The sequence below is a fragment of the Anolis sagrei genome, chromosome 3 (genome assembly GCF_037176765.1).
Source record: "Anolis sagrei isolate rAnoSag1 chromosome 3, rAnoSag1.mat, whole genome shotgun sequence".
In the NCBI taxonomy this organism is placed as follows: Eukaryota; Metazoa; Chordata; class Lepidosauria; order Squamata; family Dactyloidae; genus Anolis; species Anolis sagrei.
The window spans coordinates 52,075,178-52,102,406 of record NC_090023.1 but is presented as its reverse complement, the minus strand read 5'-3'; the positions used below and the strand labels follow the sequence as shown (position 1 = coordinate 52,102,406).

The 27,229-nt window shown below is 38.8% G+C and overlaps 1 protein-coding gene across 1 annotated transcript in view; it reads left to right on the top strand.

Annotated features, from left to right (window-relative positions):
* The window catches only part of MAEL (maelstrom spermatogenic transposon silencer), a 28,804-nt gene extending 6,740 nt beyond the window's left edge, over positions 1–22,064 (top strand). Inside the window, exons 2-12 of the mRNA XM_060770581.2 lie at positions 616–699; positions 5,604–5,694; positions 9,155–9,310; positions 9,652–9,693; positions 11,721–11,848; positions 12,486–12,540; positions 12,620–12,761; positions 14,317–14,379; positions 16,828–16,960; positions 17,600–17,660; positions 19,088–22,064. Coding sequence (XP_060626564.2) covers positions 616–699; positions 5,604–5,694; positions 9,155–9,310; positions 9,652–9,693; positions 11,721–11,848; positions 12,486–12,540; positions 12,620–12,761; positions 14,317–14,379; positions 16,828–16,960; positions 17,600–17,660; positions 19,088–19,227 — 1,095 coding nt within the window. The 3' untranslated portion in view covers positions 19,228–22,064. The remainder of the gene's footprint in view (positions 1–615; positions 700–5,603; positions 5,695–9,154; positions 9,311–9,651; positions 9,694–11,720; positions 11,849–12,485; positions 12,541–12,619; positions 12,762–14,316; positions 14,380–16,827; positions 16,961–17,599; positions 17,661–19,087) is intronic.
* Positions 22,065–27,229: the final 5,165 nt, after the last annotated feature.

Sequence of the window (27,229 nt, the reverse complement as noted above, 5' to 3'; positions counted from 1 at the left end):
CTCAGAACCTCAGTCATTCGCAAGATGGCATCCCAGCCATCAAGGTTTTTTATGTTCTATTTTTGCTAATGACTGAAGCCATGGTATGTATGTGCACTGGGAGATGCATCTAGCTCTAATCATTTGAAATTCTATGCCCCACAGTTTCAAATGGTAAGAGTTTCGTTCAGGAGTGGGTTGTGGTTGTGGAGATACGGTGATTTCCAAGACAGGTCAGTTTTTTTGAAACACTCTGTATAATGCATCCATGAGGTGGCATGGTGGTGGGTCCTGAAAACAACAAATACTGATGGCTCATTAATGAGTACTTGCTCAGAGTTTGGTGGTGTTCAGGCAAATAGTGAGTAAACCTAAAATTGAAGCATGTGTTTAGGTTTTACTCATGATATAGAGTGGGATTTAAATATTTTCATTCATAAAGTGTGGGATTGAAGTATTAGGAAATTTCTAGTCACAGTACAGTGGAAATAACACACTTTAAAAGTCACAATTCTGGGTGAAGCATGTTTAATTGGCTGGGTTGTGCAATGAATTTTGGTTGGTAATTAATTTTGAAAAACTTGTTTGAAGAAAATGGTGGAAAAATTTTCATGACCTTTGTTTTTACTCTCAAAGGCCCTGAGCGAGGACCAAAAAGAAAAGTATGCAGAAATGGCTCGTCAGTGGAAAGCTAAGACATCTGATGTAGCACCAGCAAAGGTATATAGTAGTGTGATTTGGGAATGGAAGTATTTTAGGATTTATATTCTTGTCCTCAAGGCAGGGTATAATAACTGAAGTACTTTCTCATAATTGAATGAACCTTGATAGTGATAGGGAAAAATAATAATAATAATAATTGTATCCCACCCCATCTTCCCGAGGGGACTCAGAGTGGCTCACAACAATATAATTATACAAATAATCCCAACAACAACACACTTAAATATGTCCAATTTAAATTAATGACAAGGCAAACTATTGAAAAATAAAGCAGCATTTTAAAATTACATAAAATAAGAATTTTAATGTATTTGGTATAATATACTGAGTTACTGGTGTTCCAATGATAGTAGTCATTACAGAAAGTTTTTTTTAATCTTACACTCCATTTGGTTTCTCTGTTACATAATGTGTACCACTTATCAATGTAGTTATTATTTTGTTTTTTAATTTGATGAGGGTTCCAGTCAAACTCTTTCTAAAATAGGGACTGGATTAAGCAGTCAAGACAACTCTGCAGGAATTGGTTAAAGTTCAGTATTTTGAAACATGAATTTTGCACTAATAATTTTGTTTTATTAGGGTTACATTTTCTCCATATTGACACCTAGAAGTTGTTCTATCATGCCGTAATTAGGTGCATCACAAGTCCTATATAGGTTGATAATGTTGCAAGTGTCTCGCTCCATTCACAAGAACACATATTCTATGTTAGAAAAAATAGAAAGGAGATGATAATTTGGAAAGCAAGAAGGGAGGTTATAACTGATTGGATGGGATTCCTATTCTCCCTGCAATCAAGAATGCTCATTACACAGTTTCTGAGTGCTGTGAGAACTGAAACCTGTCCACTCAATTTGGGATATTATTTATTATTATTTATTATTATTAACTTTATTTGTACCCCGCTAGCATCTCCCGAAGGACTCGATGCGGCTTACAAAGGCCAAAGCCACAAAACACAACACAAACAATATAACACCAAAAGCAAAATTAAAAACAGTTAAAGCAATATTGACGACATGCAATAGACAGTATATCAAGACACAATAAAAACTGGGCCGGGCCAGAGTAATGGGTACAGGATTAAAAGTGCTGATGTGGCAGGTGGTATACGAGGATTATAGGGCAAGTGCAGTGTGCGGTGTGCAATAATCTTAGTTCTACTAAAAGTGCTTCGAGGACTTGTTATTGGAGATTTCCTATTCTGGAAAGGCACATCGGAACAGCCAGGTCTTCAAGTTCTTTCTAAGGACTGCCAATGTAGGGGCCTGTCTAAGATCTTTTGGGAGGGTGTTCCAGAGTCGGGGGGGCCACCACAGAAAAGGCCCTGTCTCGTGTCCCCACCAGCCGCGCTTGTGACGCAGGCGGAATCACGAGCAGGGCCTCACCAGATGACCGAAGTGAACGTGTGGGTTCATAGATGGAGATGCGCTCACTCAGGTAGGCAGGTCCCAAACCGTTTAGGGCTTTGTAGGTAAGCACCTGTACCTTGATTTGGGCTCGGAAAATAAATGGCAGCCAGTGGAGCTCCTTGAACAGGAGGGAGGGTTGACCTCTCTCTGTAAGGAGCCCCAGTTAGCATCCTGGCTGCTGCCCGTTGGACCAATTGGAATTTCCGAGCCGTTTTCAAGGGCAGCCCCACGTAGAGTGCATTACAGTAGTCCAATCTAGAGGTGACCAAGGCATGGACCACCCCGGCCAGATCAGCCTTCGCGAGGTACGGTCGCAGTTGGCGCACGAGTCTCAATTGTGCAAAAGCCCTCCCGGACACCGCCGACGCCTGAGCCTTAAGCGTGAGCGATGAATCCAAGAGGACTCCCAAACTGCGGACCTGTGCTTTCAAGGGGAGTGTAACCCCGTCCAACACAGGTTGCCACCCTATACCCCGATCCGGTTTGCGATCGACCAGGAGGACCTCTTGTCTTGTCGGGATTGATCTTCAGCTTGTTCCTCCTCATCCAGATCGACACAGCGGCCAAGCACTCGTCCAGCACCCGAGAGGCCTCCTTGGAATTAGGTGGAAAAGAGTAATAGAGTTGTGTGTCATCTGCGTAGAGATGGCACCTAACTCCAAAACTCCGGATGACCTCTCCCAGCGGTTTCATGTAGATGTTAAAAAGCATGGGAGACAAAATGGAGCCTTGCGGGACCCCACAGGTCAAGGGCCAGGGGTCCGAGCAGGCATCTCCCAGCTTCACCATCTGGGTTCGTCCCTCCAGGAAGGACCGGAGCCACGATAAAACCGTGCCCCCGAGACCCATCCCAGAGAGTCGACCCAGAAGGATACCATGGTCGATGGTATCGGAAGCCGCTGAGATGTCCAAGAGAACCAACAGAGTCACACTCCCCCTGTCCAGATCTCTACGGAGGTCATCCACCAAGGCGACCAAGGCTGTCTTGGTGCCGTGACCAGGCCTGAAGCCAGACTGTGACTGATCTAGGTAATTGATGTCATCCAAGAATCCCTGGAGCTGGGAGGTTGGAGATCGGTCTGTAATTGTTCAGCACCGTGGAGTCAAGGGAGACCTTCTTAAGGAGTGGCCGTACCACAGCCTGTTTCAGATTGGATGGAAAAATCCCTTTCTCCAACGATGCATTAATGATCAACACAAACCAATCAACCAACCCCCCCCCCCCCCGGCTGATTTAATTAGCCAAGATGGGCAAGGGTCTAGAGCCGATGTGGTCGCCCTCACAGCCCCAAGGACTTCCTCCATGGTTTCAGGAAGAACAAGCCTAAAAGAATCCCACAAAATTGGACAAGCAGATGCCTCAGTCACCTCACCTGGTACTGCGATGAAATTGGAGTCGAGCTCAAGACGTATCTGAGCAACTTTGCCTGCAAAATGGTGTGCGAGCTCGCAACACCGAGTTGCTGGGTCGTCGAAGGTCTCCTCCCCCACAGGTGGGTGAAGGAGTTCCCTGACAACCCGAAACAGCTCCGATGATCTGTTTGCTGCAGACGCTATACGGGTGGTCGTGAAAGATTCCCTGGCCACCCGTATAGCCACGGAATATGCCTTAAGCGAGGCTTTAGCCCGTGCTTGGTCAGACACATCCCAAGAACTCCTCCATTTGCACTCTAGCCCCCTTCTCGTGTGCTTCATCACAGCCAACTCCCTAGTGAACCAGGGGGACGGTCTGTCACGGCGCAACGTGATGGGGCGTTTGGGAGCGATCGTATCTATCGCCCTGGTCATCTCCCTATTGTAGAGATCAACCAAGGCGTCGACCGAATCGCCAGGCTCCATGGCAGGAAGAACCCCAAGATTCCTCAGGAATCCATCCGGATCCATCAGTCTCTTGGGGCGGACCATCTTAATCTGTCCTCCACCCCTGCGGAGGTTAAGGGCGCAGAGAGTCTAAAACTGACCAGATAATGATCAGACCATGACACAGGAAGGATGTTTTGTTCTTCCACTCTGATCATTCCACTGTCCGCTACAAAAACTAGGTCAAGAGTGTGGCCAGCCTGATGGGTGGGTCCAGATATAATTTGTGACAGTCCCATGGTCGTCATGGTGGCCATGAAGTCCTGAGCTGCACCGGTCAAAGAGGTCTCGGCATGAATATTAAAGTCTCCCAGCACAACCAGGCGCTGGGAGACCAGGGCCGAATTGGAGACCACCTCTGCTAGCTCAGACAGGGAGACTGCTGGGTCGCGGGGTGGGCGGTACACCAGCACAAACCCCACACTGTCACGGTTCCCCACCCTCAGGTGGACACACTCGAACCCAGATGTTTGCGGAACAGCGCATCTGACCACGGCGATGGATTGCCGAAAGACTACTGCGACCCCTCCTTCCCGCCCCCCCCCCCCCAGCCTGGCCTGCTGATGCACTCCGAAACCCGGTGGGCACAGCTGAGTAAGATTTACTCCCCCCAGCTCATCCAACCAGGTCTCAGTAATGCAAGCCAGATCTGCCCCCTCATCCAGGATCAAGTCCTGAATGGCAGCGGTCTTACCATTGACAGATCTGGCATTGATCAGCAGGACCGGGGGAACTGCTATGGGGCCTATCACTTCCTACCTTCTCCAGGGTCGCAAGAACTCTGTTGCGCTTCTCCCTGGGACGATAGTAACCAGCCAGTCTCCTCCCCCACACGACCTGAATGGATAGTGGACTATTATATACAATCTCCCTTAAAATATTGAATCCCTGCATAGGATTACTGTGTATCTTCAATATATTTATAATTTCACTCTCTTGGAGGATCTGTAGGCCAGCCATTTCAGAAACCTGGAACTTCATTTTTGTGAATGAATAAATAATAATAATAATACTTTATTTATAACCCGCCCTATCTCTCAGGGCCCTATCCCAACAAAAATAGCAACACTTGAATGCAATAATAAACAATAGAAACAAACCAAATCAAAACAGTAATCAAATACATCTATACGAATTTATAGTAACTGCCCAAAAATGTAAGGAATTAAATAGATGTGGTAGATCTAAATAAATAAAACATTCCAGCATAATAAAAATCTGATAAACTAAAATACATTAAAATTAATGAATGATTTACAGCAGTCAACAGAGCCAGGGTGAGTTACCAGTGAATGAATTCAGCTGTAGCCTGTTTCATAGCCACCATAAGAATTGATATGATATATGTCACCCATATGAAAATTCACATACACTACACCTTCATGTTATTGCTGTGATTGAAAGACACACATACACACAGAGATAATAGTACTCCAGACATGATTGCAAGCAGAGTGGGGTACCTCATGTGATTTTGCACATAGCTTCAAATCAATATGTATAGGCTCAGCTTGGCTAGAAAATGCAAAGAAAGATCTGTCTTCTTTGCCTGCAATTAGAGATCAGTTTGCTTTGCTTGATTAAATACATAATGAGTTGTTTGATTGTCTCAACATTTTTTCTCAGTCATCCAGTGAAGTTCCAGCACCTCTTCCAACAAAAACCCAGAATAGAGTTTCTGCAAACCTCACAAGTTCTCTTACAAAGAGAGAGCAAGGTAAAATACAGTGAAACATCCTACATATTTTCAGTAGTTTATCTCTTGTATGTTCTGAATACAGCTGATACACATCTCTTGTGATATCAGGGGAGTTATAAATAGTATTATGAAGCCCATTGGAAAGAAACGACATAGCAGAGCACTCTTGGTCAGTGCTATGTGTACGATCTATAAAGAATTTCCTACAGTTGCTATTATGTTATTCCTGATGACCCCGACACTGAAATGTGGTGTCTTCATGATAGACTATTCTATTGATGCTTGAACGACCACTTACACTAGAAATAGCATAAAATGTAAATCAAAACAATATTTGAACATCGGGGTCTATATTCCGGTACTGTATATATTCTTTTTACAGTGTTCTGTGGAAAGTTGACCAGTGGGTCATGAGTACATTTTCATTCTGAAAGTCCAGCAACAAGTACAAAGAAATAATTTCTCTTGAACTGTCTAGGGAAATATGTTTGTTGGGATAACAACACATATAGCTCTGTCTTCTGTTAATTTGTCAAATTCACTTTCAAAACTGTCCATATTGACAGCTATTGATGAGTTTTGAGATACTGAATTCTCTAACTTAATGGTGCAGGAATACCCCTTTTAGCTATCTTGAATCTTCCACCTTTTCATTTCTGTGGCTGACCTGTTATTATGAGAGAAAGCAGCATTCTGTTTGATTTTTCTACACTGTGCTACTTTTATCCATTTTTCTTCAAGTCCCCCTTAGCTGTCCTAAACATTTCTAAAAATTGTAATCATTGTACTCTTTACCTTTTTGAGCGATTTCTTTGTCTTTTCCATTGTTAAATTGTCCTTTTTTAAAGAAATGCCATACCAATTATTTGAAGTATAGTCACAGTATGCATTTCTGCAAGGACTGTATGATATTGGCAGGTTTTTTTCTTGTAGTTATTTCTGTCCTTGTGACAACTGACATTTTACTGAATTCTAGCCTAGTTTGTTGTATGATGTTATATGTTGATACAGTCTAAAATGGAACAAAAGATAGTGCCAGAAGATGGGACGTCCAGGCCAGAGACACTCAATGAGCTACTGGAACAGAGCAGATAATAGCTTCAAGTAACACTGTGATTAATGATGTAACTGGGCTCAGGGCAAAAGGATATTCATCTGTCAATGTCCTCAGAGATTAAAGGAAAGTCCCAAACCGCACAACATGTATTATAGAACAATGAATGTGAAAAGCATGAACCAGAAGAAGATGGACATAGTGAAACAAGAAATGAAACATAGATTTTCAGCACTTGGGGTGAATGAGGTAAAGTTGACAGGAATAGGACATTTTGAGTAACTTCATTATAGAGTGTTTTGCGCTGGAAATAAAAATGGAAAGGAAAAAGGGTGGTGTCTACAGTGCGGATAAATGTAGAGGTCTTAAGTAATACAAATCTGGTCTGATATCTAACACTTAAAAGAAAATCCGTAATCTAAGTTCATACCCCAATGACAGAAGTAGAAGGGGAAAAAACTTTAAAGATCCTGTCAGAAAAAAATCGTTCACACACCAAAACAGGAGTTCTTGTTAATCATAGATGACTGGGGACCCTTCCACACAGCTATATAACTCAGAATATCAAGGCAGAAAATTCCACAACATCTGCTTTGAACTGGGTTATCTGAGTCCACACTGCCATATATTCCAGTTTAAAGCAGAAAATGTGAGATTTTATTCAGCTGTGTGGAAGGGCCCTGGAATGCAGGTGTAGAAAACTACAGAATCAAAAGATTTATTTGTTTATTTCCTTTATGAATTGCAAAATCTTACACAATGGGACTAGTTTTAGTCAGAAGACATTTACTTATAAGTCTAAACCAGGCTTGTCCAAACTGCAGCCCATAAGCCACATACAGCCCAGGACACCTATGAATGCAGCTGAACACAAAATTGGAAACTTACTTCAACATTAAGGGTAGTGGGGTTGTAACTTAATGGTGCAGGTTTGTTAAAAGGAAATAGGTTAATTATATAGACATATGAAACATGAGTTGACCATTCTTATGACTGTACTTCCCCCCCCCCTTTTTTTTTTTTTAAAAAATTTCTTTCATCCCTGTGCTCTCCTCCAGAGCCCACCCATGGCAGAAAAGTGGGAATAAAAATTAATAATAATTTACTTTTAAATTTCATGTTAGTTTATCATTCAACTCCACTCTCTAGACTTCTTTCATCAATGTGGATTATCATTTTTCCCTTTCCAATATTTTGCTATTAATAATCTAGCTGGTGTTAATAGCATATCTATTATTTTTCCCCCTCTTAACTTTCACTTCATCTCTTTTAATTGATAGCAATATTTCTGCTGGATTCCTTCTAATTTCTATATTCATAATATTTTCTATTTCTATTACAACCATTTCCCAAAAATCCTGTACATATTTACAATCCCACTACATATGCATATAAGTCCCAGTTTCCTGACACTTTTTTCGTGCAATTCTTGGGTGCCAATTTTGTAGATGACAACAGAATGGAAAAGAATAATCAGAATATGTTACATCTACAAATATATCCGTAATTTACATTATGATTGTATAAAGTGTTGCAGGATTTGCTGGTACGTGAAGTGATTTATAGTTTCCAAATCATGACCTAATATTCACTGCTTTGACTCTGACTCCCAGAATTCTGAGACTTATAGTTTAACAGGGTATTTAGAATTCTGTGTTGTGGAGACATAGTTCAACAAAGCTCACAAGCAGATAATTTCACTTCTGCAAACATGAAGATTCAACTTTTGTAGCAAGGTTTATAGGTTTCTTTCTCGTTTGTGATTTATTAATGTTGATACGCTGCCTTGGACCCCAAACCAGGAGAAAAGTGACTTAAAAATAAATGAATATGAGACCACATGATCACATCAGCCTTAGGGTCTTCAAATGGCTGTTGAGTCCATGGATGGAGAATCTGTGGATATAGAAAGCCAACTATAATTTTATTTACATGTGGCCAGTGCTCTTCAGTTTTTTCCCCAATTTGGGTCCACAGATGTTATTGAACAACAACTCCCATCACTTTTGATTATCTGTCATGTAGACTGGGAATAACAAAAACTACAACCAAACAGCAGTTTTTGCTCTGAGGTTCAAGGAAAGTTATAGGACATTTTAAAGTCAGATATCATATCTAAATTCAATCCATACTATCCTGAGTAAACAGAACTAATTGCAGCCTCACATATGTTATTGTATTGCACCCCCTATCAACTCTAGTTATGATGTCTAATGATGAGGAACACAGGAATTGTAGTGCAGCATCTGGAGGGTTATACAAAATGACATAGCAGGCCAGATTCGTCCTGCATGCCTTGAGTTTGACACATTTATTCTAGATTCTAACACATCTTTAATATGAGCTGAGTTCAATATTAGCATCACAACAGAGCTTTTCATATATTTTAGCTATTACGTTCTTTTATTCAAAATCATCTTTTAGATGTGCTTGAAACCTCATTCTACTTCCTGAATATCTTGAGCCATGGAATGCTGCCCCGTGATTGCAGTCAGCGTTTTCTTCCTTGTGAAATTGCCTGCGTCAAATATTCTCTTAAGAAAGGCATAATTGCTGAGTTCCATCGTTTTATAGATCCTGGTGAGTTCTGTGAAATGGAGGGACATGAATTTGTTCTTTTTCATCTTTGTGGAGAGAAGGATTTTTTCCAATCCCGTTTTAACAAAAGGACAATTCAATATATACAATTCTGGTAGTGGGCAATTTGGAAATTAATAAATGGAGTCAACTTGTGCTGAGGAAATGCATAATGATGTAAAAGCAAGGTTTCTTGTGGAAAAAGCAGTTTTTAAAAGTCATTAAGAGAAGACTAATTGAACATAAATCCCATTCTTTTTATGGAAGCAAAATGGGCTTTATTTTGTATTAGATAATAGCCTGGCATTACTATGTATTTATATTTTTTTTCTGGTCTTCTGTAGGAGAAGTGCCAAGAGGCTTTCGATTTCATTGCCAAGCTGCAGGTAGTACTGACCAAGAAAGTTGGAAAGTGACAAACACTAATGTGTTCTGTACCTGATGTGTTGCATTGTTTTATTTATACTTTACTTTTAATGTGTGTTCAATAATATGCTTTGATTCTGGTCTTCAGTAGCTAAGTTTTTCACTTGATCTCAGTCTGATACGTGATAACTTTGGTGTAAAGTATTGGCTAAATGCTTTTATTGCATCCTGTCCTGAGATCACATGTTATAGAATGGTGTGTCAATAGTTTCATAAAAATAAATATATTGCTTAGAGAATGTATGTGATCCATGGGAGTGCCAGCATAGCTTAGTAGACCAGAGTTGGAATCCCTGCTTGGCCATGAAACCCCTGTGGGTGAATGGGCAAACTGCACAAAGCCTCAGTGGAAGGCAGTAGAAAACACGTGTTGGAGCAAATCTTGCCAAGAAAATCGCATGAAAGTTTTTATCATACATTGAAAACTACTTAAAGCCATATAACAACAATAAGCAATGGGAACTGTACTTTGTTAAATCCTTACTATATTTCCTGTCCATGCTTTGTGAATGCTGCTTTTAATCCTAGCTAAAATATTTTAAAACTGATAGAATAGTGTTTTAAACTCATGACAATTAGTAGTAAAGTTCAGGTGATGAGAACAAAGCTGTTGTTATCCAGCATCAAGCAGATACTACAGTTCTAAAGTTCCTTCCATACTGACTTTTTTACCCATTAGAATGGAATAACTTGTTTCCTTTTTTAAATATAGTCAAGTTATTGAAAGAAATAGTTAAGTCTTTCTTAATTTAAAAGAAGGAAATTATTTTTATTTCTGTTACTTGTTTATTCTTGTATTTGTTTATATTTGTGTCTCCATGCCAACTCAGACATACGGTGATTGTGCCATAGGATCTTGGCAAAATTTATTCAGAGGAAATTTTTCATTGCCTTCTTCTAGAACAGTGGTTCCCAACCTGTGGTCCTCAAGAACTAAAATATAGTCTGCAGCCTCACAGCTACTACACCGTTGCAGCAAGATCGATTGGTCTTGCGAAGCCCTCTTATAATGCTGAAGCAACAGGGATGTAGGGAAGGGAGAGGCTGACTATGAAAGCACGACAACAAGCCTCGTGACTGCTGCTTGTTTACTATTTATTTATTTATACCCCGCCTTTCTCAGCTCGAAGGGGACTCGTGGCAGCTTACAAATTATGGCAAATTTCCATGCCACATCATGCACATAACAATAAACATGCCATATAAAATTGTAAAACAGTTTAAAAATATAAACAGTTAAAACATGTAAAACAGATTAATAACATACTAAATGCAGAGTTACGATTTCCAAACTTCTTAGTTTTTCCATAGTTGCTATTCAGACTGCTAGGTTAGAATGATATAGTAGCTAAAATGCTGCCTCCCTAACTCTCCCTAGCAAGCAGTCACCCAATCCCCTCCCTGTTTGCTGCTTCTCCTCCTCCTCCCTCCCCCTGAGTGGAGCCATTCCATGTGGTGCCTGGAAGTGGGGGCGCTTTGGTGTCTTCGTTTTTAGGCTTGCTCCTGGGGTTTTTTGGGGTGATGGTTCAGAAAACTGCATTGGATAGACCACATCAGCTCTTTCTGTGGGTGAACAGATGAAGACTACTGGATGGCATATGTTCTGTATCAGAAACTAGAGCTGATGTGGTCTATCCAGTGCAGTTTTCTGAATCGGCACCCTAAATAACCAAACTGAATCTAAAGTTGACTAAAAACTGATTCATAACCCTTTTGATACTAATGTTAGAGGTTGGTACCTGGTCAGAGTGGTCCCTGGTCAAAAATAGATTGAGAACCATTGTTCTAAGGCAAAGAGAGTGCATTGATCACGGTCAGCCATTGGCTTTCCTTGGATGACTGAGGATTCAAACCGTTGTATTCCAGAATCTTACTTCAGCACTCTAGCCATTATAACATACTGACTCACAAGTATTCAATGTAACTGTGTAGCTCTCTTTTCTTTTGGAAGGCACTAGTTTAAAACACTGCAATATTTTTCTGTTAGCCGACGCTACACACAAAATTCCTATATCGGGATTCGACCATCCAACCACAGATCGTTCTGTTTTGATTTGTGAACTGTACACATTCATCCAGCCCTGTTGGGGCACATGGCCAGTTATATATTGTAAGGTACAGTATAATATTTTCAAACTTTGTTTTGTGTTTTTAAAAAGTAAGCTAAGTTAGATGAAATACCATTTTTGCAAATTAGACAAGTCAGATAAAAATTTACTAAAAGAAAATCAGATGTTTTTAAAAAAACATATGGAGTACACATATGTGATTTAAATCAAGAATAATATTGTCTTTGGTGATGCAAAATACGCTGTTACTTGATTAATAAATTTGCATATTTTAGTTCATACATTTTTACCAGTCTTCCAACAACTGAGTTATCTGTGACAAATTTTATTTTGGTCAGTTTTCTCTTTGTTATTAAAATAAATCACAGTAGTTCTGCACATTTTAACTTGTCCATAAATGGCTTGAAATTAGACGTAAGCAGTAGGATAGCACCCTGGTTTTGATTCTGTAGTTACAATACAATTCAGAGGACCATACTACAGATCGTTTCATAGGTCTCCGTACTAGAATCTTCAGTTATTGATCTGCATGTGCTACAGTTGAAATAAGTATCTCCAGTATTGGCATATCTTGTTCATATCCTTGAGAAAAGCAAAGTACATAACAATTATTGGCTTAAATATGGGGTTTAAGGGGAAATGCATAATTGGGTCCATAAATTCCACCTTGTTTTTTTTTGCAGTCTGATGATCACTATAGAGTCAACTGGTGCTTGAAGCACATGGCTGAGAAAGCAGGTGGGAAGCTATTTCCTTTTATAACACAAGTGTGTCTCTTTTTAAACACTTCCTATTCTAAAACTATTTTTTCTTACAGGCACAGTAAATCATCTGGAGCTCCTCAATGTGGAGGATCTTATTGTAGAATTATATTCTAAAAAACTTCAAAAAGAACCTTCCAAGACCTGGGTGTGCAGCACACTGGATTCCTCTATGTGGGATTTTTCAGCCAATACTAGGTACAGTGTATACCATCTGCTCTCTTCACATTCTCTCAAAAGGTCAGAACTTCTGTTCATTGATGACATATAATACTTTGTCAGCTGTGTGACAGAAATATTAAATTTGGAAGACATAATGTTTCATAGCTTCATTATAAATGAAATCAAAGGCTCGTTGAATTAATTTTAATTTCTAAAGTGAATATTTAGGACTATTTTGAAAAAAAAAGTAATTTCATAAACATAGAATAAACAAGTATTTGCCTCAGGTAGTTGAATGTTAGTGGTGGACTAAATCAGCATCATATGATACACATTTAAATTTCCCATGGTAGATTAAGAATTTCCAGACCAAAAAGTGATGGGTTTATTTTACTTCAGGAACAGATCCGCTCTCAATTATTGTGAACCCTGGCTGTTGTACACTAATGTGGATGTTTTATTTAGATTTTTGTTACAAAATTTTGTCTGATTATGTATAGTTTAATTTATTGATGTCAGGTTTAATTTACTGATGTTAGCTCTTAATTTGATGTTAGGCTTTAATGTTACTTTTATATATGGGTTTTTTCTGGGATTTTATGTTAGTATCCTGTGTTTTATGTAGACATTGAATGTTTGCCATTGTTATGCTGGAATCCGCCCTGAGTTCCCTCAAGGAGATAGGACAGAATACAAATAAAGTTATTTATTTATTTATTTATTTATTTATTTATTATAGATTAGATAAATTAGAGAAGGTATATCTATATGCAAAATGTGTTGCGTTGTGAAGAACAGCGGTGTCCTTCATTGACTTCTGTCATGCGGCCATTGTTAACGGCATTGGGTTTCAGATAGTCTTTTTTAAAGATACTTTATATTCATGTTGAAATCCTCTAACAGCATTCTAGCCAATGTGTAAGCTGCTCATTTTATTTTAATCAGTCATAATACTTAGGCCACGGGGGAAAAATCCAAATATATAGTACATGCTTTTAAAAAATGCATGGTGGCACTTTTATTTGCAAGATCTATTAATGTAATTCCATGATAGTTAACAGAGAAACATGAAATTGCCTTAACTTGTTTCTGAGAGGGTTTTGTGATTCAGAAATCTTTCAAGTGGGTATTGCAAAGCAAAATGTATGCAAAATGTATGGAATGTGGAAAACCTTGCAGAACTCAATGGGAAAATGTTTGAGATCATGGTACTAATTTATTTGGCATATGTCACGTTTCCATTGACACTATGTTTGAATGTGTCATTATAACATTTGTTATTTCCCATGGGGACAAACAACAAATAATTGGATATTGTCTACTAATCTGAAAATCAAATATCGCCTTACAACATTATGCTAATATATTAATATTTAAATTTCACTTTTCTACGATTTTTTATTGTAATTCCAAACTAAGTGCTGTAGATGAAAATCTAAAATTCTTCTGTTATCAGGAACTAAAATGCTCTTTTATGTATCTTTATCTGGGTTATTAACTCTCATGGCTCTTTGAGGAAGGAAGAGTGGGATATAAATGAAATGAATAAATGAGTAATTTATAATTGTGATAAAATATGGTTTACCTTTAGGTGCCAGTGGCATGAAGAAAATGATGTACTATTCTGTGCTCTTGCTACTTGCAAAAAAATTGTGTAAGTATAAATGAAAGTGAAAATTTAGAAAACATTTACATTTTATGAAATAAAGGAATAATTTTTTAGAATCACCATTAACATTATTTGTAAGATAACCATGTTCTAAGTCTCCTTGTCTGTCTTCAAAGCATAATTTGTGATATTGTTCAATGTAATAGAAGTACAAACTGTCTGAAAAAACAGGTGTGATGGTTTGGCTGTTGTACTGTGATTCAAGACCAGGGTTTGAATCCCTCCTTGGTCATGGATGGCCTTGAGCAAGTCACTCTCTCAGCCTCAGAGGGAAAGCAGGTGCGCAAACCCACTCTGAAAAATGTTGCCAACAAAACCCCATGATTTGGTTCGCAGTAACTCAGAAACAGGTTGAGACCACAATAGCAACAAATTACTTTTGTGATGCCTCTGCTGTTTGAAGAGAAGAATGTTTCTGCTTTTCTAAATAAATTCAGATTTTGTTATAATTTTATTTCTCACTAGCTGTACCCGCCACGCATTGCTGTAGCCAACCTTCCCTCCCTCTTTCTCTTCTTTCTTTCTCTCCTTCCTTCCCTCCCTCTTCCCTTCCTTCCCTTTATTTCTTTCTTTCCTTCTGTCCTTCTCTTCTTCCTTTCCCCCACCTTTTCTTTCCCTTCCTCTTTCTCCCCTTTCTTTTTTCTCTACCTATTCTTGGACTGCAACTCCCAGCAGTCCTTCTGATCGATCTATCTATCTACCTACCTATCTCTATCTAATCTGTCTATCTGGAGGATTGCTGGGAGTTGCAGTCCAGGAATAAGAACTTGGAAATATGAAGGGTTCCCCATCATGGTCCCTGTGAATCGCACATATGGTATTTCCTGCATTTGCGCAGACAGTTTGGAATCTTCTAGAAAACTTATTAGACACTTTTAGATGGTAGCCCCTCCCACTCTCCCCTTGAGAGTATATATAGCCAGTGGGAGGGGCTACTGCCTCAGTTCCTTTCATCTGCTGCTCTGGCAGCAGCTAGGAATCTTTCTCTCATTTTTCTTCATCTTTGACTGGCATTTCTGGACTCTGTGAATTTTTACTATTTTATTTTATTTTACTTTAATTTTATTTTTCATTTTGTTGTGGTTATGATATGTTGACCACCACTTTCTTTAAGAAGTGTCCCTCATGTGGAGGGAAAAGCCGCCCAATGGATGGGTGTTTTATGTGTTTGCGATGCCTGAGGAGAGGCCTTGGGGTATGAGCTGGCACCTTCTGCCCCTTTTTTCACCCCTCAGACATGTAAGAGTCGTGATTTGCATCCTATGGCCCATCTCTTAAGTAGGCCTTTCCTTTCACCCACCCACCCCGCGCCAATTTTCAGAGGGAGTGGTATTTGGGTCTACTGCCCTCGTGCGGAATACTGCCACTGAGGGGACCATTTACCGTGCTACAGCTGAGGGGCTAGGGTACTTTCAAATGTTTTGCATCTTTGGATAGCCGTCTGGCCTCAGTCAGGCCCAATGCTATGTAGCCCAAGGCGGCTCCACTGCCTACCAGTCAGGGAAAGTCCTCTGAGTGGGCCAAACAGCCAAAGAAATCTTAAAAAGAAAGGCTCCTTGGATCATGCTCCTGTCCTAAAGGGCCTGGTCTAGGGGATACTGGGAGCTGTAGTCCGGAAGAGAGTGTGGATATGCAATTGTGTGTTTTGTTTGCCAGGGGAGTCATTTTTGCACATGCGCAGTAGCATCTTTTTGCTTTTTTGGCTTTTTATGTCCCTTCTGCTGTGTTTTTCAATGTTTTTATGAGTGATGGTCATTCCTTGGCCTGATAAGTGTCTTGTGTCCAAATTTGGTGTCAATTCATCCAGTAGTTTTTGAGTTATGTTAATCCCACAAACGAACATTACATTTTTATTTATATAGATGTGTTCTATATAGACTAAAAAGGTCTCTGAATTGTTGGTATATTTTCTGGGGGAAAGTTGCCTCTTTCAAAAATTGATTCAATTACTTAAAAATATTTTGGAGATTTAACTGCCACACTGAGGGAGGGGGTGTGAAGCATGTCTTTTCTTACCCCATATCCCACAGGCTCAGAAAAATTGCAGATAAGGCTCTCCACTTCTCTACCTCTAGCATTCACCTTTTTCAGCCGTGTCCACTTACCAATCTATTGCATCCATCCTTTTACTAATGAATTTAGCTTCACTTGGGAATAGGCCTTTGTTATTGATCAGGTCTTAATTTTTGGTCCTGGTAACTTCCTGTTGCTTTGCTTGCTCCAAAGTGGGCTGCTCTTTTATCTGAACCTGACCTGTCACTTCTTAGACTCTAACCTGGCAAAATTCATATTGCTGTGCTCCCTGGTCTTGGGAATACACTTCCTTCAGTATGCATATAGCACATTTTTGTAGCTTTGCAATTTGATGGTTTCTGTGCAACCTGTCAAAATGATAATAAAGTTTTGTCTCTGTTTGGTTCTGTTCAATTCTAGATACTGCATCAGCAATTCTCTAGCACCTATATACAACATACAACTGACCACAGCTCATTTACCTCTGGATGAGAGACCATCCTCAAAAACAGTGAATGCTAAGACGGTTGTATTGAATGCTAGGCGTTTTCAGGTGAACCTTTTTATTTAGCAAACTCTTATTTCCTACATAGCTGCATTCCCAATCTGGTCACTTTGACATGTTTTTGATTAAAATTCTCAACATCCCTGACCATTGGTAATACTGCTTTTGGCCAATTGGTATTCAATATCAAAAACATCTAGAAAGCATCAGCTTGAGAAAACCCCTTCTACAACTAGAGCTAAAATTCCTTAATGTATATAAATATATTAAGTATTGGTTGGGCCAGAAGAGTGTTTGGTTAAGCGTGAAGAGTGTTTGAAAGTTCATAAGCTACATAATAAAGCTGTTCCTGACTCTTCTGTGCAGATTTTGAATTGGCCAAGTAAATTATGCGTGTTCACAAAACTGACTTTCATTTGGCACTGGTTTTTTTCAAACAGTTTTTATAAGGTGGTAATATTAATTTTAGCGGCTTTCAGAAAAGGGTTTTTTAAAAAAATATATATAAATGAACATGCATACAAATGTATTTAGCTATTGGTACAAAAGTGGATGTTGCTTAAGCATTAAATGCTCCATGCCTCTTTGTGCTCGGATTTCTTGGAAAAAGTGTGAGTAAATATGTGGAAAAAGCTCAGAAGTGCTTTTATACCATAAGTGTGTAAATGATTAGTGTTTGTATTGCAGAAAGCTGAGGGCACTGTAAATAATAGGCACATCAGATCACCACATCAGAATGCAGATACTGGTGAGTAGAAATTAATGTTGTAAATGTAATGAACATTCATAATTATTAGAATGGGGTTTTTTTTCACACGTGTATTGCTACTATTTCTTCCTCTTCTTCTAATCCCCCCCTCCTCCTCCTTTTGTGCAAGTAAAAATTCCCCAACATAGCAGATTTTTTTCTTGAACTTCAGGCTTGTCTACTGCAGTCCAATACTGTTTCAGTTTCTTTTGCATCATCAGGTGTACCACTACTTGGTGTATTTGTTAAATAGTTCAGGGGTTTCTCTACATTGATGCATGTTAAAACAGTATTTCTTCTGTGGAAAAGAGAATATCCTTGTCATTTCTTGCTCAATTTCTACAGAGAGCCTCAGTCATCTGTGTTCACAGCTGTCACATTTTGTGTCTGATTATGGAGCATCTTCAAGATAGAAGTTTTTACATTTGCGCATTGCATCGTTAATTGCTTCTAGTTTTGTATTTTTTTTAAAACTGGCTGTATATAATCCATTTAAATAAGGATCATGTGATAGAAATCTGATCCACTTTCATGATATTGCAGGTATACTTGTATGTTGAGTTGAACATCATAATATATGTTGTTCATTGGACTATAGCTTGGCTACTTCTTGTCCAGCTCTGATTTTTCCATTTGTACCGTCCAAGATGTGTGCATGTTTTTTAGATGTAAGCCTACTGTATGTGCTTGACCTTCCCTTCAATACTTAGAAGAGCAACTTGGATGCATAAAGTTAATGCTCAACTTTTAAAAATAGGATGCTGTAAAGACACATGACCAGTTAATGTCAGTGAACTTAAAAGGTAAAATACAGTCTTTGAGGTGGTGACAGCCCTTATGATTTAGCAGGGAAATACAGTGCCTGTGAACATGATGCAGGGGAGAGAAATCTTTGATAGGTAATGTTAGGGGAAACTACCCTAAAATATAGCAGAGCATCCAAAAATCAAACATGATACATGAAATTGAGCATTCAAAGCATGAAGTGTAATTGGTTGTGGCTGTAAGAGGGGAAAAAACACCAATCACTACATCTCTCTGACACACACGCAGAGAGATATCTCAAAGCACACAGCACATACTAAGATGTAAGAAACAGAAGTAAAAGTTTGCAGTAGAAAAGTATTCATTCTACACAACCAATCAGAACGAGAGCAGAAATGGGGAGAAAAAAAAAGATACATTCCCAACTGCCATACAGGAGACGTGTGGGAAGGAAAACCCGTCTATACTGAACTAACAAACTTCTCCTCGTTGAGGACTTGAGATTTGGGCAGTGTGGGGTTGAATTCCAACAAGTATAACTTAACCTCTGAGTTCTGTTGAACTAGCAATCACAGTTTATTTATTGTGATATTCTCATGTGATCTGGATGATTTTGAAGTACATTTAGTTTGTATACTGACAGAAATGCATTATTTGCTTAGGTAATTATCCTGCAGGAGTGAAAACAGCGTGTGAACCAAGCACTAGATGCGGAAGAGGAATTGCACGGTTCTTTGCACAAGCAGCCCAGCCAATAGAAGCTCACACTAAAGAATCTCCTGGCAAGGACAACTCTTTTTAGGATTCCAGCCATCATTGAGAATTGAAAGGCATTACAATGACAAATGTTTGGCATTAAATGTTTGTTCCCCTTGATTAATGTTTACATCCTATGATTTGACATTTTCCTAAATGTTAAAAAGTAAGAAAGAATTAAGTTGGTCTACAGCAGGTTGTAATGAATACTTCTCAGTACCTTTGTGAATTTAGTAGAAATGAGAGAAGATGGGGTAAAGTGAAACCAGTAGTAAAGTATTCTTAAGCAATTTCTGAATCAGTGAAAACTGTTGTATGCAGTTTACAGACAGAAAAACTGGCATTCTGGTATTTACACCTGGTATTCTGTGGTAGCATACTTGCTCTGCGTGTAACATAAGAACCCTTCAATTGTAATTATTTTAGTTGCTTTAATGAATCCGTCCATTCCCAAAGACTGGGAATGTGTTTTGTACATTGTTTCTATAAAAGAGCTTAAATTAGCTATATATTGTTCAAATAGAATCAAAGAGTTGATAGTTAAAAAAAAACCTAGAAACACTTCCTCCCCCAAAGTTTTAAAGTTCTAATTTAGTAGAACAATGTAGTTAATCCTCTTTTTTTATCCTCCCTTGATGTAATCCAAATTATTAAGCATTCAGAATGCTCAAGGCCCTAAATATGATAGACCAGTTTTATGTTATAAATTCAGTTATAATTGAGTTTGATGTGTTCTATGCATGTTTCTTGGTGTCAAAATATATTTTAAGTTAGGGTTGTTGTAGGTTTTTTCGGAAACCTAAAAAAAGGGTTTATATATCTGTGGAATGACCAGGGTGAGACAAAGGACTCTTGTCTGCTGAATAAAATCTGGCTACCAGTATTAAAAAAAACTCAAAAATTACAACAGCACAACAAGAGAGAGGAATAACCTGAATAACCTGTTATCTCTGATCTGTTAGAAAAAATGAGATTTTTGCCAATGCATAAAGAACAGCAATGCTTCAGAAGTGTTTTTCAGTACCCAAAAAACAGCATGTTTTATATCATTCACTCAGGAGACAAAAATGAAGTAAACTTGAATAAGAATAAGATTTGGTTTACTCACAACCTTCATGAGTTCAGTATTCATAGGTATAAAACTTATCAGTCCAGTTTCAGATATGTTTGAGATAATTCTCTGTGCCATCTGGCCAGGACATCTCTTACAAGCAAGTGTGTGATCTGAGCAAGATCCTTTCTAAAATGAATCCGAGAGATATCTTGGAGACATCGTTCACATGCATATTCCTCGGCATACAGTCATTTTCCATTTTAGCCACTGCTGACTTTGAAATATGTTGCTACTATCTGGATGGCCCACTTTGTCCTTGACAGTGCCATACCATGAAATCTTCTGCCTTGGATATGATGCAAAGAATGAAGGTAGCAGCCTTTCTTTTCCCCATGTACCTCTCTTGTCCTTTCTGTCGCCTAAAGAAGGCTTGTACTGCACTGGGGTGCCATTTACACTGACCATTTAATGCAGTTTTTAAGTTAGTCTTCAAACAAACACCTACAAAAGCATATGAAAGAAAGGCCTTAATGTGCATTAGTACAGAGTACTCACCATCTGGGCCTCAAAATGGTTTCAGGATTCCCTGTGTAATCATGTGCCCAGATATTGGAAGTATGATAGCACTTCAGTTATCTGATTCGTGGTATGGTTAAGTTTTTTCATTAGTTTCCAGCTTTCTATTTCAAAAGTTTGACTTTGGGGTCAATAAAGCAAGAGGAATGAACTTTTCACTACCATACATATATGGCTCATAGTTACAAAAAAATATTGCACGAATTTGAGTTAACACTAATACAGTGTTATGATCTCTTTTACATTCTTACCAGGACATGTAATGAATTCATCACTTCAGGAATATCTCAATCGTAATAGAAGCATATGGCCTTACCAAAGTTTGGAAACTTGAACTTATTATGGCTGAGGGATTCATAGAGCTGTAGTCCAATGTGTCATTATTTTAGAGATGAAGAATGCTCATTTAGGCTTTTGACTATGTTGGTCGGTATTTGTGCAGATTTTTTTCTTAAGCTCTGACACCCAAGAAGCTAATGTTTTAAGAATCACTTTATAGGTCCCTTCAAATTGGAACAAAGAATACTGTTATTAACGAAACCTTGTATTATCTGTTCACTCACTTTTTGTTAGCTCTTGTGTAATTCCTAACAATCTGTTGTAATTGCTACTTTCAAGAAATTCCATACTTCTAGAACTGCAGGTGAATGCAGGCTGCAAGATGTTTTCCGAGATCTGAGACGTGACATATTACTTAGTTCCTGTGCATTTTGTATTATGACAAAAATTGTCTCACAAAGATACAACGAAGTAATGAACTTGACCATTAAGACTATTATTGCATAGGAAAACATTATTCCACAAATGTTTGTTAGGTTTCTTCTTTAGTTTATTTTGCAACAGGAAACCCATTTACAGCACTATTCTAAGAACTTGGGAGGTTCTCCACAAGCAGCAAAGTGTGTGTGCCCTGTTTAGAGTTTTCCTTTTACTTTGGAATAAAAATGTCAATCTGGCCAGTATGACTAATTTTCCAGGATGTGTTTTTTGTATCTGTTGGGTAAGATGATATAGGAAATTAGTGATGTGCTGCTCTAGCAAATGCTGAGAAATAATGAACAAGAAAGTCTAGCTGCATAAAAGATGTGTAGACATGACCACAAAGAAATATAAAATCAAATTGCCCTGAATTAGAATTCTGTAAGTACATCTGCACATTTTTTTCAACTTTTTTTTGGTAGGCTGACTATTCACTAGACTAATTTTCTTGGGGTAAGCACTTGCATTTGTTGTTACATCTAGTCATATATACATTAAGGGTATTGCAATACAGGACTTCTGGAAAGATCCCATCAGTGTTGCTTTTTTAAAAAAATATGCAAATCTCTTGGGAAGACATGGAGAAACATCAATGTTCTGCTCCCTTCATAGTCATGTGCTCATCTGCCCATGTAAGGTAGAGAAAGCAAATGTGAGGTGCAAGAGGTGTGTGAGAAGCCTCTTTTCCATCATTGGCACCAGCACTTCCCATGGGTCCCACTCCTCCCCTATATTCACACATGTAATTCTTCATCCTTGCCCCTTACCTAGTTCAGTCTCCCCCAACCAGTTTTGGAAGACTGTATCACCACTTTACTTCCTCTAAAAAGGACAGTTATTTCTTGCCATCAGGACCAAAATAAATGTGTTTTGCCTGGGCTTTTTCAGTCTCATCCAGTCTGGTAATTGACATCGAAATGCCAGTTCAGAACTAGAATGGTTTCCTTAAATTTAAATTGAACTTGGGTATCATCTGCATACTGAAGGAATCAAAACTCTGTTTTTCCCTGTGGTTTAATGTATATCATCCTGGGAGATCCTGTTTGATGATGACCATAGCCATGAACTGTAGTCACCATGTACAATTTTCTGAACTCTTTCCCTCCAGAAAATATGGGAACCAACATAATTGCTTTCAAAATCCTTTTTCTATAGTTGGTTCTCATATTTTCTAAATTTTATTTTCGGTTATTAAAATTGGATTAAAACTAAAAATACTCATGCACCCTGAGGCATTCTTAGTAGGCATTACAAGATAGATCACTTTTGAAGACATAATATGACAGACTTTTCATTCTGATGACAACTGCAGCAAGAATTGTGTATGCGCAGATGTGGAAACTAGAAGGAACCAAAAATGGAAGAATTAATAATAAAAGCCAAAATAGCGGAAATGGACATTTTGACAAGGTATCTTCGCATAAAAGACCCTTCAATATCCAAAGACTGGGAACCCTTCAGAATTTCATGGAAGAAAAGAAAATTCCAACATGGGGATTTCATGTTTAAAATGTTATTCTATTAGATTAGATTAGATTTTATGCAATGAATAGATAATATGGAAACAACAAATAGTCTTACGTGTATAAGAAAGGCTATGTAAAATTTGAAGATATATTTCAGTAAAAAACCCATACTATAATGTTTCTCAACCTGGGGATCGGGAGCCCTGGGGGCACCGTGAGGGGGATTTCAGAGGGGTCACCAAAGAACACCAGAAAAAACGTATTTCTGATGGTCTTAGGAACCCCTTTGGCAGAGAAGGCTGAAGATCTCTGCCTGTCCTCTTTCTTTTTGGAAACAGGGCAAATCCTCTCACCAAAACCCCTCCTGCTCTCTGGATGTAGGAGAAATAACTCTCCAAAACTCAAGGTCAGTGCCCACCAAACCCTTCTGTTGGTCATGGGAGTTCTGTGTGCCAAGTTTGGTTCAATTACATCGTTAGTGGAGTTCAGAATGCTCTTTGATTGTAGGTTAATCATAAATCCCAGTAACTACAACTCAAATGACAAAATCAATTCTCCCAACCTCATCAGTATTAAATTTTGGGCGTATTGGGTATTTGTGCCAAATTTGGTCCAGTGATTGAAAATGCATCCTGCATATCAGATATTTACATTCCGAATTAACAATAGCAAAATTACAGTTATGAAGTAGCAGCAAAAATAATTTTATGGTTGGTGGTTACCATAAAGTCGCAGCTTTAGGAAGGTTGAGAACCACTGCCATACAAGAAAGTTGCCTAGAAGGATTCTCTGGTCATCGATACCCAAAACAGCCACTTTGAATTTTGTTCCATAACTAGGCCAAAGCAAGATTGAAATGGAACAAGATGATCCATGTCATCTCAACAATATGGAATAACGGAAATCTGGCCAGAAAATATATTTATAGATTTATGTCATGCTCATATGTATGCCATTTGAGTAACAATGTGAATGATAATTGAAGACAGGACTTGAAAATAGTTACTTCTGGTAACTATCCTATGTCCTCTTACAAGGGACTGGAAGCTCCACTCAATAGTATCTTTAGAGAAAGTAACGGATCTTATGCCCTTAAGAGAAGTCTGCTTTACAGCAAGAAAGACAGTACTTTTGTGACTGATGTAAAATCACGGTATAAATAACAGTTTTTTGTTCCTTTTATATCGCTCAATGCTGTATTATATAAGTTGGTTATACATTTAATATTGTATCATATAAGCTGCAAAAAAACCATTTACCTTTGTGATTTATATACAATAATTTGTAGTGGATTTGTGTTTGTTGTGATTCTGGCAATCCATTGTCTTTTGTGTAACTATCCTATGTCCCCAATCAGTTCTAAAATGATCTGCGAAGGAAACTTTTATAGCACTTTACTGAATGACCTATATGAATAATGTATTGTCAGAAGTCCTGATATGAATTCTCCTACAGATGTAAATAATTCCTTTCAGTTTGTTTCTCTTCATCTTTTGTTGGAAATATCTTCTTTTCTATGCACAGCTTAGCCCTTCAGCTGCCTCTGAAGTTGTTGATTCTTATGTTAACTTTCTTCCTTTTCAAACATTTGCTGTTAATAAAAAGCTGCTGAAATGAATTCCCAAGGGTGGGATGAGGACATAAGCATTTAGAAAAGATACTCTGAGGACATCAGCTTTTTTTCTTTTTCTTTTTTTTCTTTTGAAAAAGAAACTACATGTGAAAGTAGAAAATCAGAATTTCATTTTATTGAACAGAGACAGGAAATGAGCATGAGAAGAAAGGAAGAGAAATGAATACGGATTCAGAGAGGCACAGTTGAAATGAAAAAGAGTAGATAGAGGAAGGAAGGGTGAAGAGGGAGAGAAGAACGAAAGGAGGTCCCATTAATACAGAATAATATGGCAATTTGATACACATTTAAGTAACATGGCTGCATTCTGCTCAAACCTGATACTTAGGATTTTCGTGGCACTGGCAGATAATTCAAAATATCTCGCAAAACTACAAACTCTTAAGGTTCTTATCAAGTATGGGCAAACCCAGGCCTGGGGGCTGGATATGGTCCTTTGGTCTCTTTTCTCAGGCCCTCCTATCTCTCACCATCCTATCTTTCCTTCGCTCTTTCCTTCCTCTTTACCTCTCTCCCCTTCGTTTTCCTTCCAGCCTTCTCTTCCACCCTTTCATCCTTCCTTTCCTCTTTCCTCCTTCTCTCCCCTTTCTCCTTCCTTCCTTCCTTCCTGCCTTCCTTCTTTTTCCTTCCACCTTCCCTTCTTTTCATCCATACTTCCCTTCCACCATTTCCTCCTTCCCTTTTGTCTTGTCTTCTTTCCTTCCTTCCTCCTTACCTCTCTCCCTTCCCTCCTCCTTTCTGCTTCCATCCTTTTCTTCCACCCTTTCATTCTTCCTTCCCTCTTTCCTCCCTCTCTCCCATTCCTCCTTCCGTCCATCCTTCTCTTTGTCCCTTTCTTCCTTTTCCTTCCTCCTTTCCTTGCTTCCTTCCATCCATCCACCGTTCTTCCTTTCTTCCCCCTCTCTCCCCTTTCTCCTTCCTTCCATCCATCCTTCTCTTCCTCCCTTTCTTCCTTTTCCTTCCTCCTTCCTGTCATCCATCCTTCCCTTTCACAATTTCTTCCTTCCCTGTTGTCTTTCTTTCCTTCTCTTTCCTCCCTCTCTCCCCTTCCTTCCTTCCATACATCCATGCATCCTTTGCTATTCAATTATATTATAAATGAAAGAAATTATTCACAAGGATGTAAAAACTAGTCAGATTTGACATTTCCTCATTTAGCTATAATTATGTTGACATATTGATAGAAACTATAATAGCAGCAGCTGGTGTCTTTCATATTGGAGGTCTATGTATGGATCCACTCTGATGTCTAAATTTTAGAAGAGCTATGCACAATGCTGAACCTTATCTCCCAAATAGGCTCTGCAATTCAGCTCCTTAAAATTTTGCATTAAATTTTGGCCTGAATTTGCCTCTCCAGTGACTGGAAAGCCACGGACTGCCATTTCTGAGTCAACTTGTTAAGGGCAATTAGTCATGTCTGTATATGTCTCTGGAGAAATTTTACCGTTTAGCCAGTATTGCACCACCAGACATCAGCCGGGAAGTAGCCAATAGTGAAAGGACCAAGACAGTGACATCTCCAGCCCATCCCCTGTTTGGATATCAGCCAACATGCCAATGCCTTAAATCAAGAAATAGTTTCCTGTCGTAGTCACTGTGAATCGTACACAGATACTTGCAGGAACACCCCAGCAAGCGAGAGTTCAAAAGTGACAGGCCAAAACCCTCAACCTCAAGCCATGGCTGATACTAAATGAGAGACTCCCCCAGGGCACATAGAAGACTCGACAACTGAACAGACTGTTCATTGGCACTATGAGATGCAGAGCCAACCTTAGGAAATGGGGCCACAAGTGGAGTTCTTGACATGCAAGTGTGGAGAAGAGCAAACCACAGATCACCTATTACAATGCAGTCTGAGCCCTGCCACATGCACAGTGGAGGACCTTATAAGCAACACCAGAGGCACTCCAAGTGGCCAGCTACTGGTCAAAGGACATTTAGTGTAATGCCAAGTTTTTAAAACTTTGTGTTTTTTAAATACATTACAACTGTACCCTCAGTTTGTTTCTGATCTGATAAATAAATGTCTAATACCAAAAGGAAGCCAATCTATTTACTGCTACAAGTAGAGCACAAATATGTTAGACAATGCTTAGAATACATCTTTAATATTTTTTAAAAAAAACTTGCCGAGTTCCAAAAATAAACAGAAAATTCAGTAGAAAAGGAATCATTAACAATTCACGCATTTGAGGCTGTGCAGCCAGCTGCAATTCTAACTGCAGGAAATTAAACACTTCTGAAATGGAGGACTCTTATTATTTTCATTTCTGAGTCACCTTCCAAAATGAGTGCTATTTGGCTATTCTAGTATTTAAAGAATGTACAAAAATGAATCTGAACACAATGATGCAGCCAAGGGTGGGACAGGTTAAATGGACTGTCCAACAAATATCTGTGATAGTCATGTAATCACATTCTAAACAGCAGATGCAATAGATGCATTGGCAGGGGAAAGCAAGTCTAACTACTGATTTTAAGATTTGAATCATGGAAAAATACAGTATCTTCAGAACTAAGGCACAGCTGTGATGCGTGGTATCTAGAACTTACC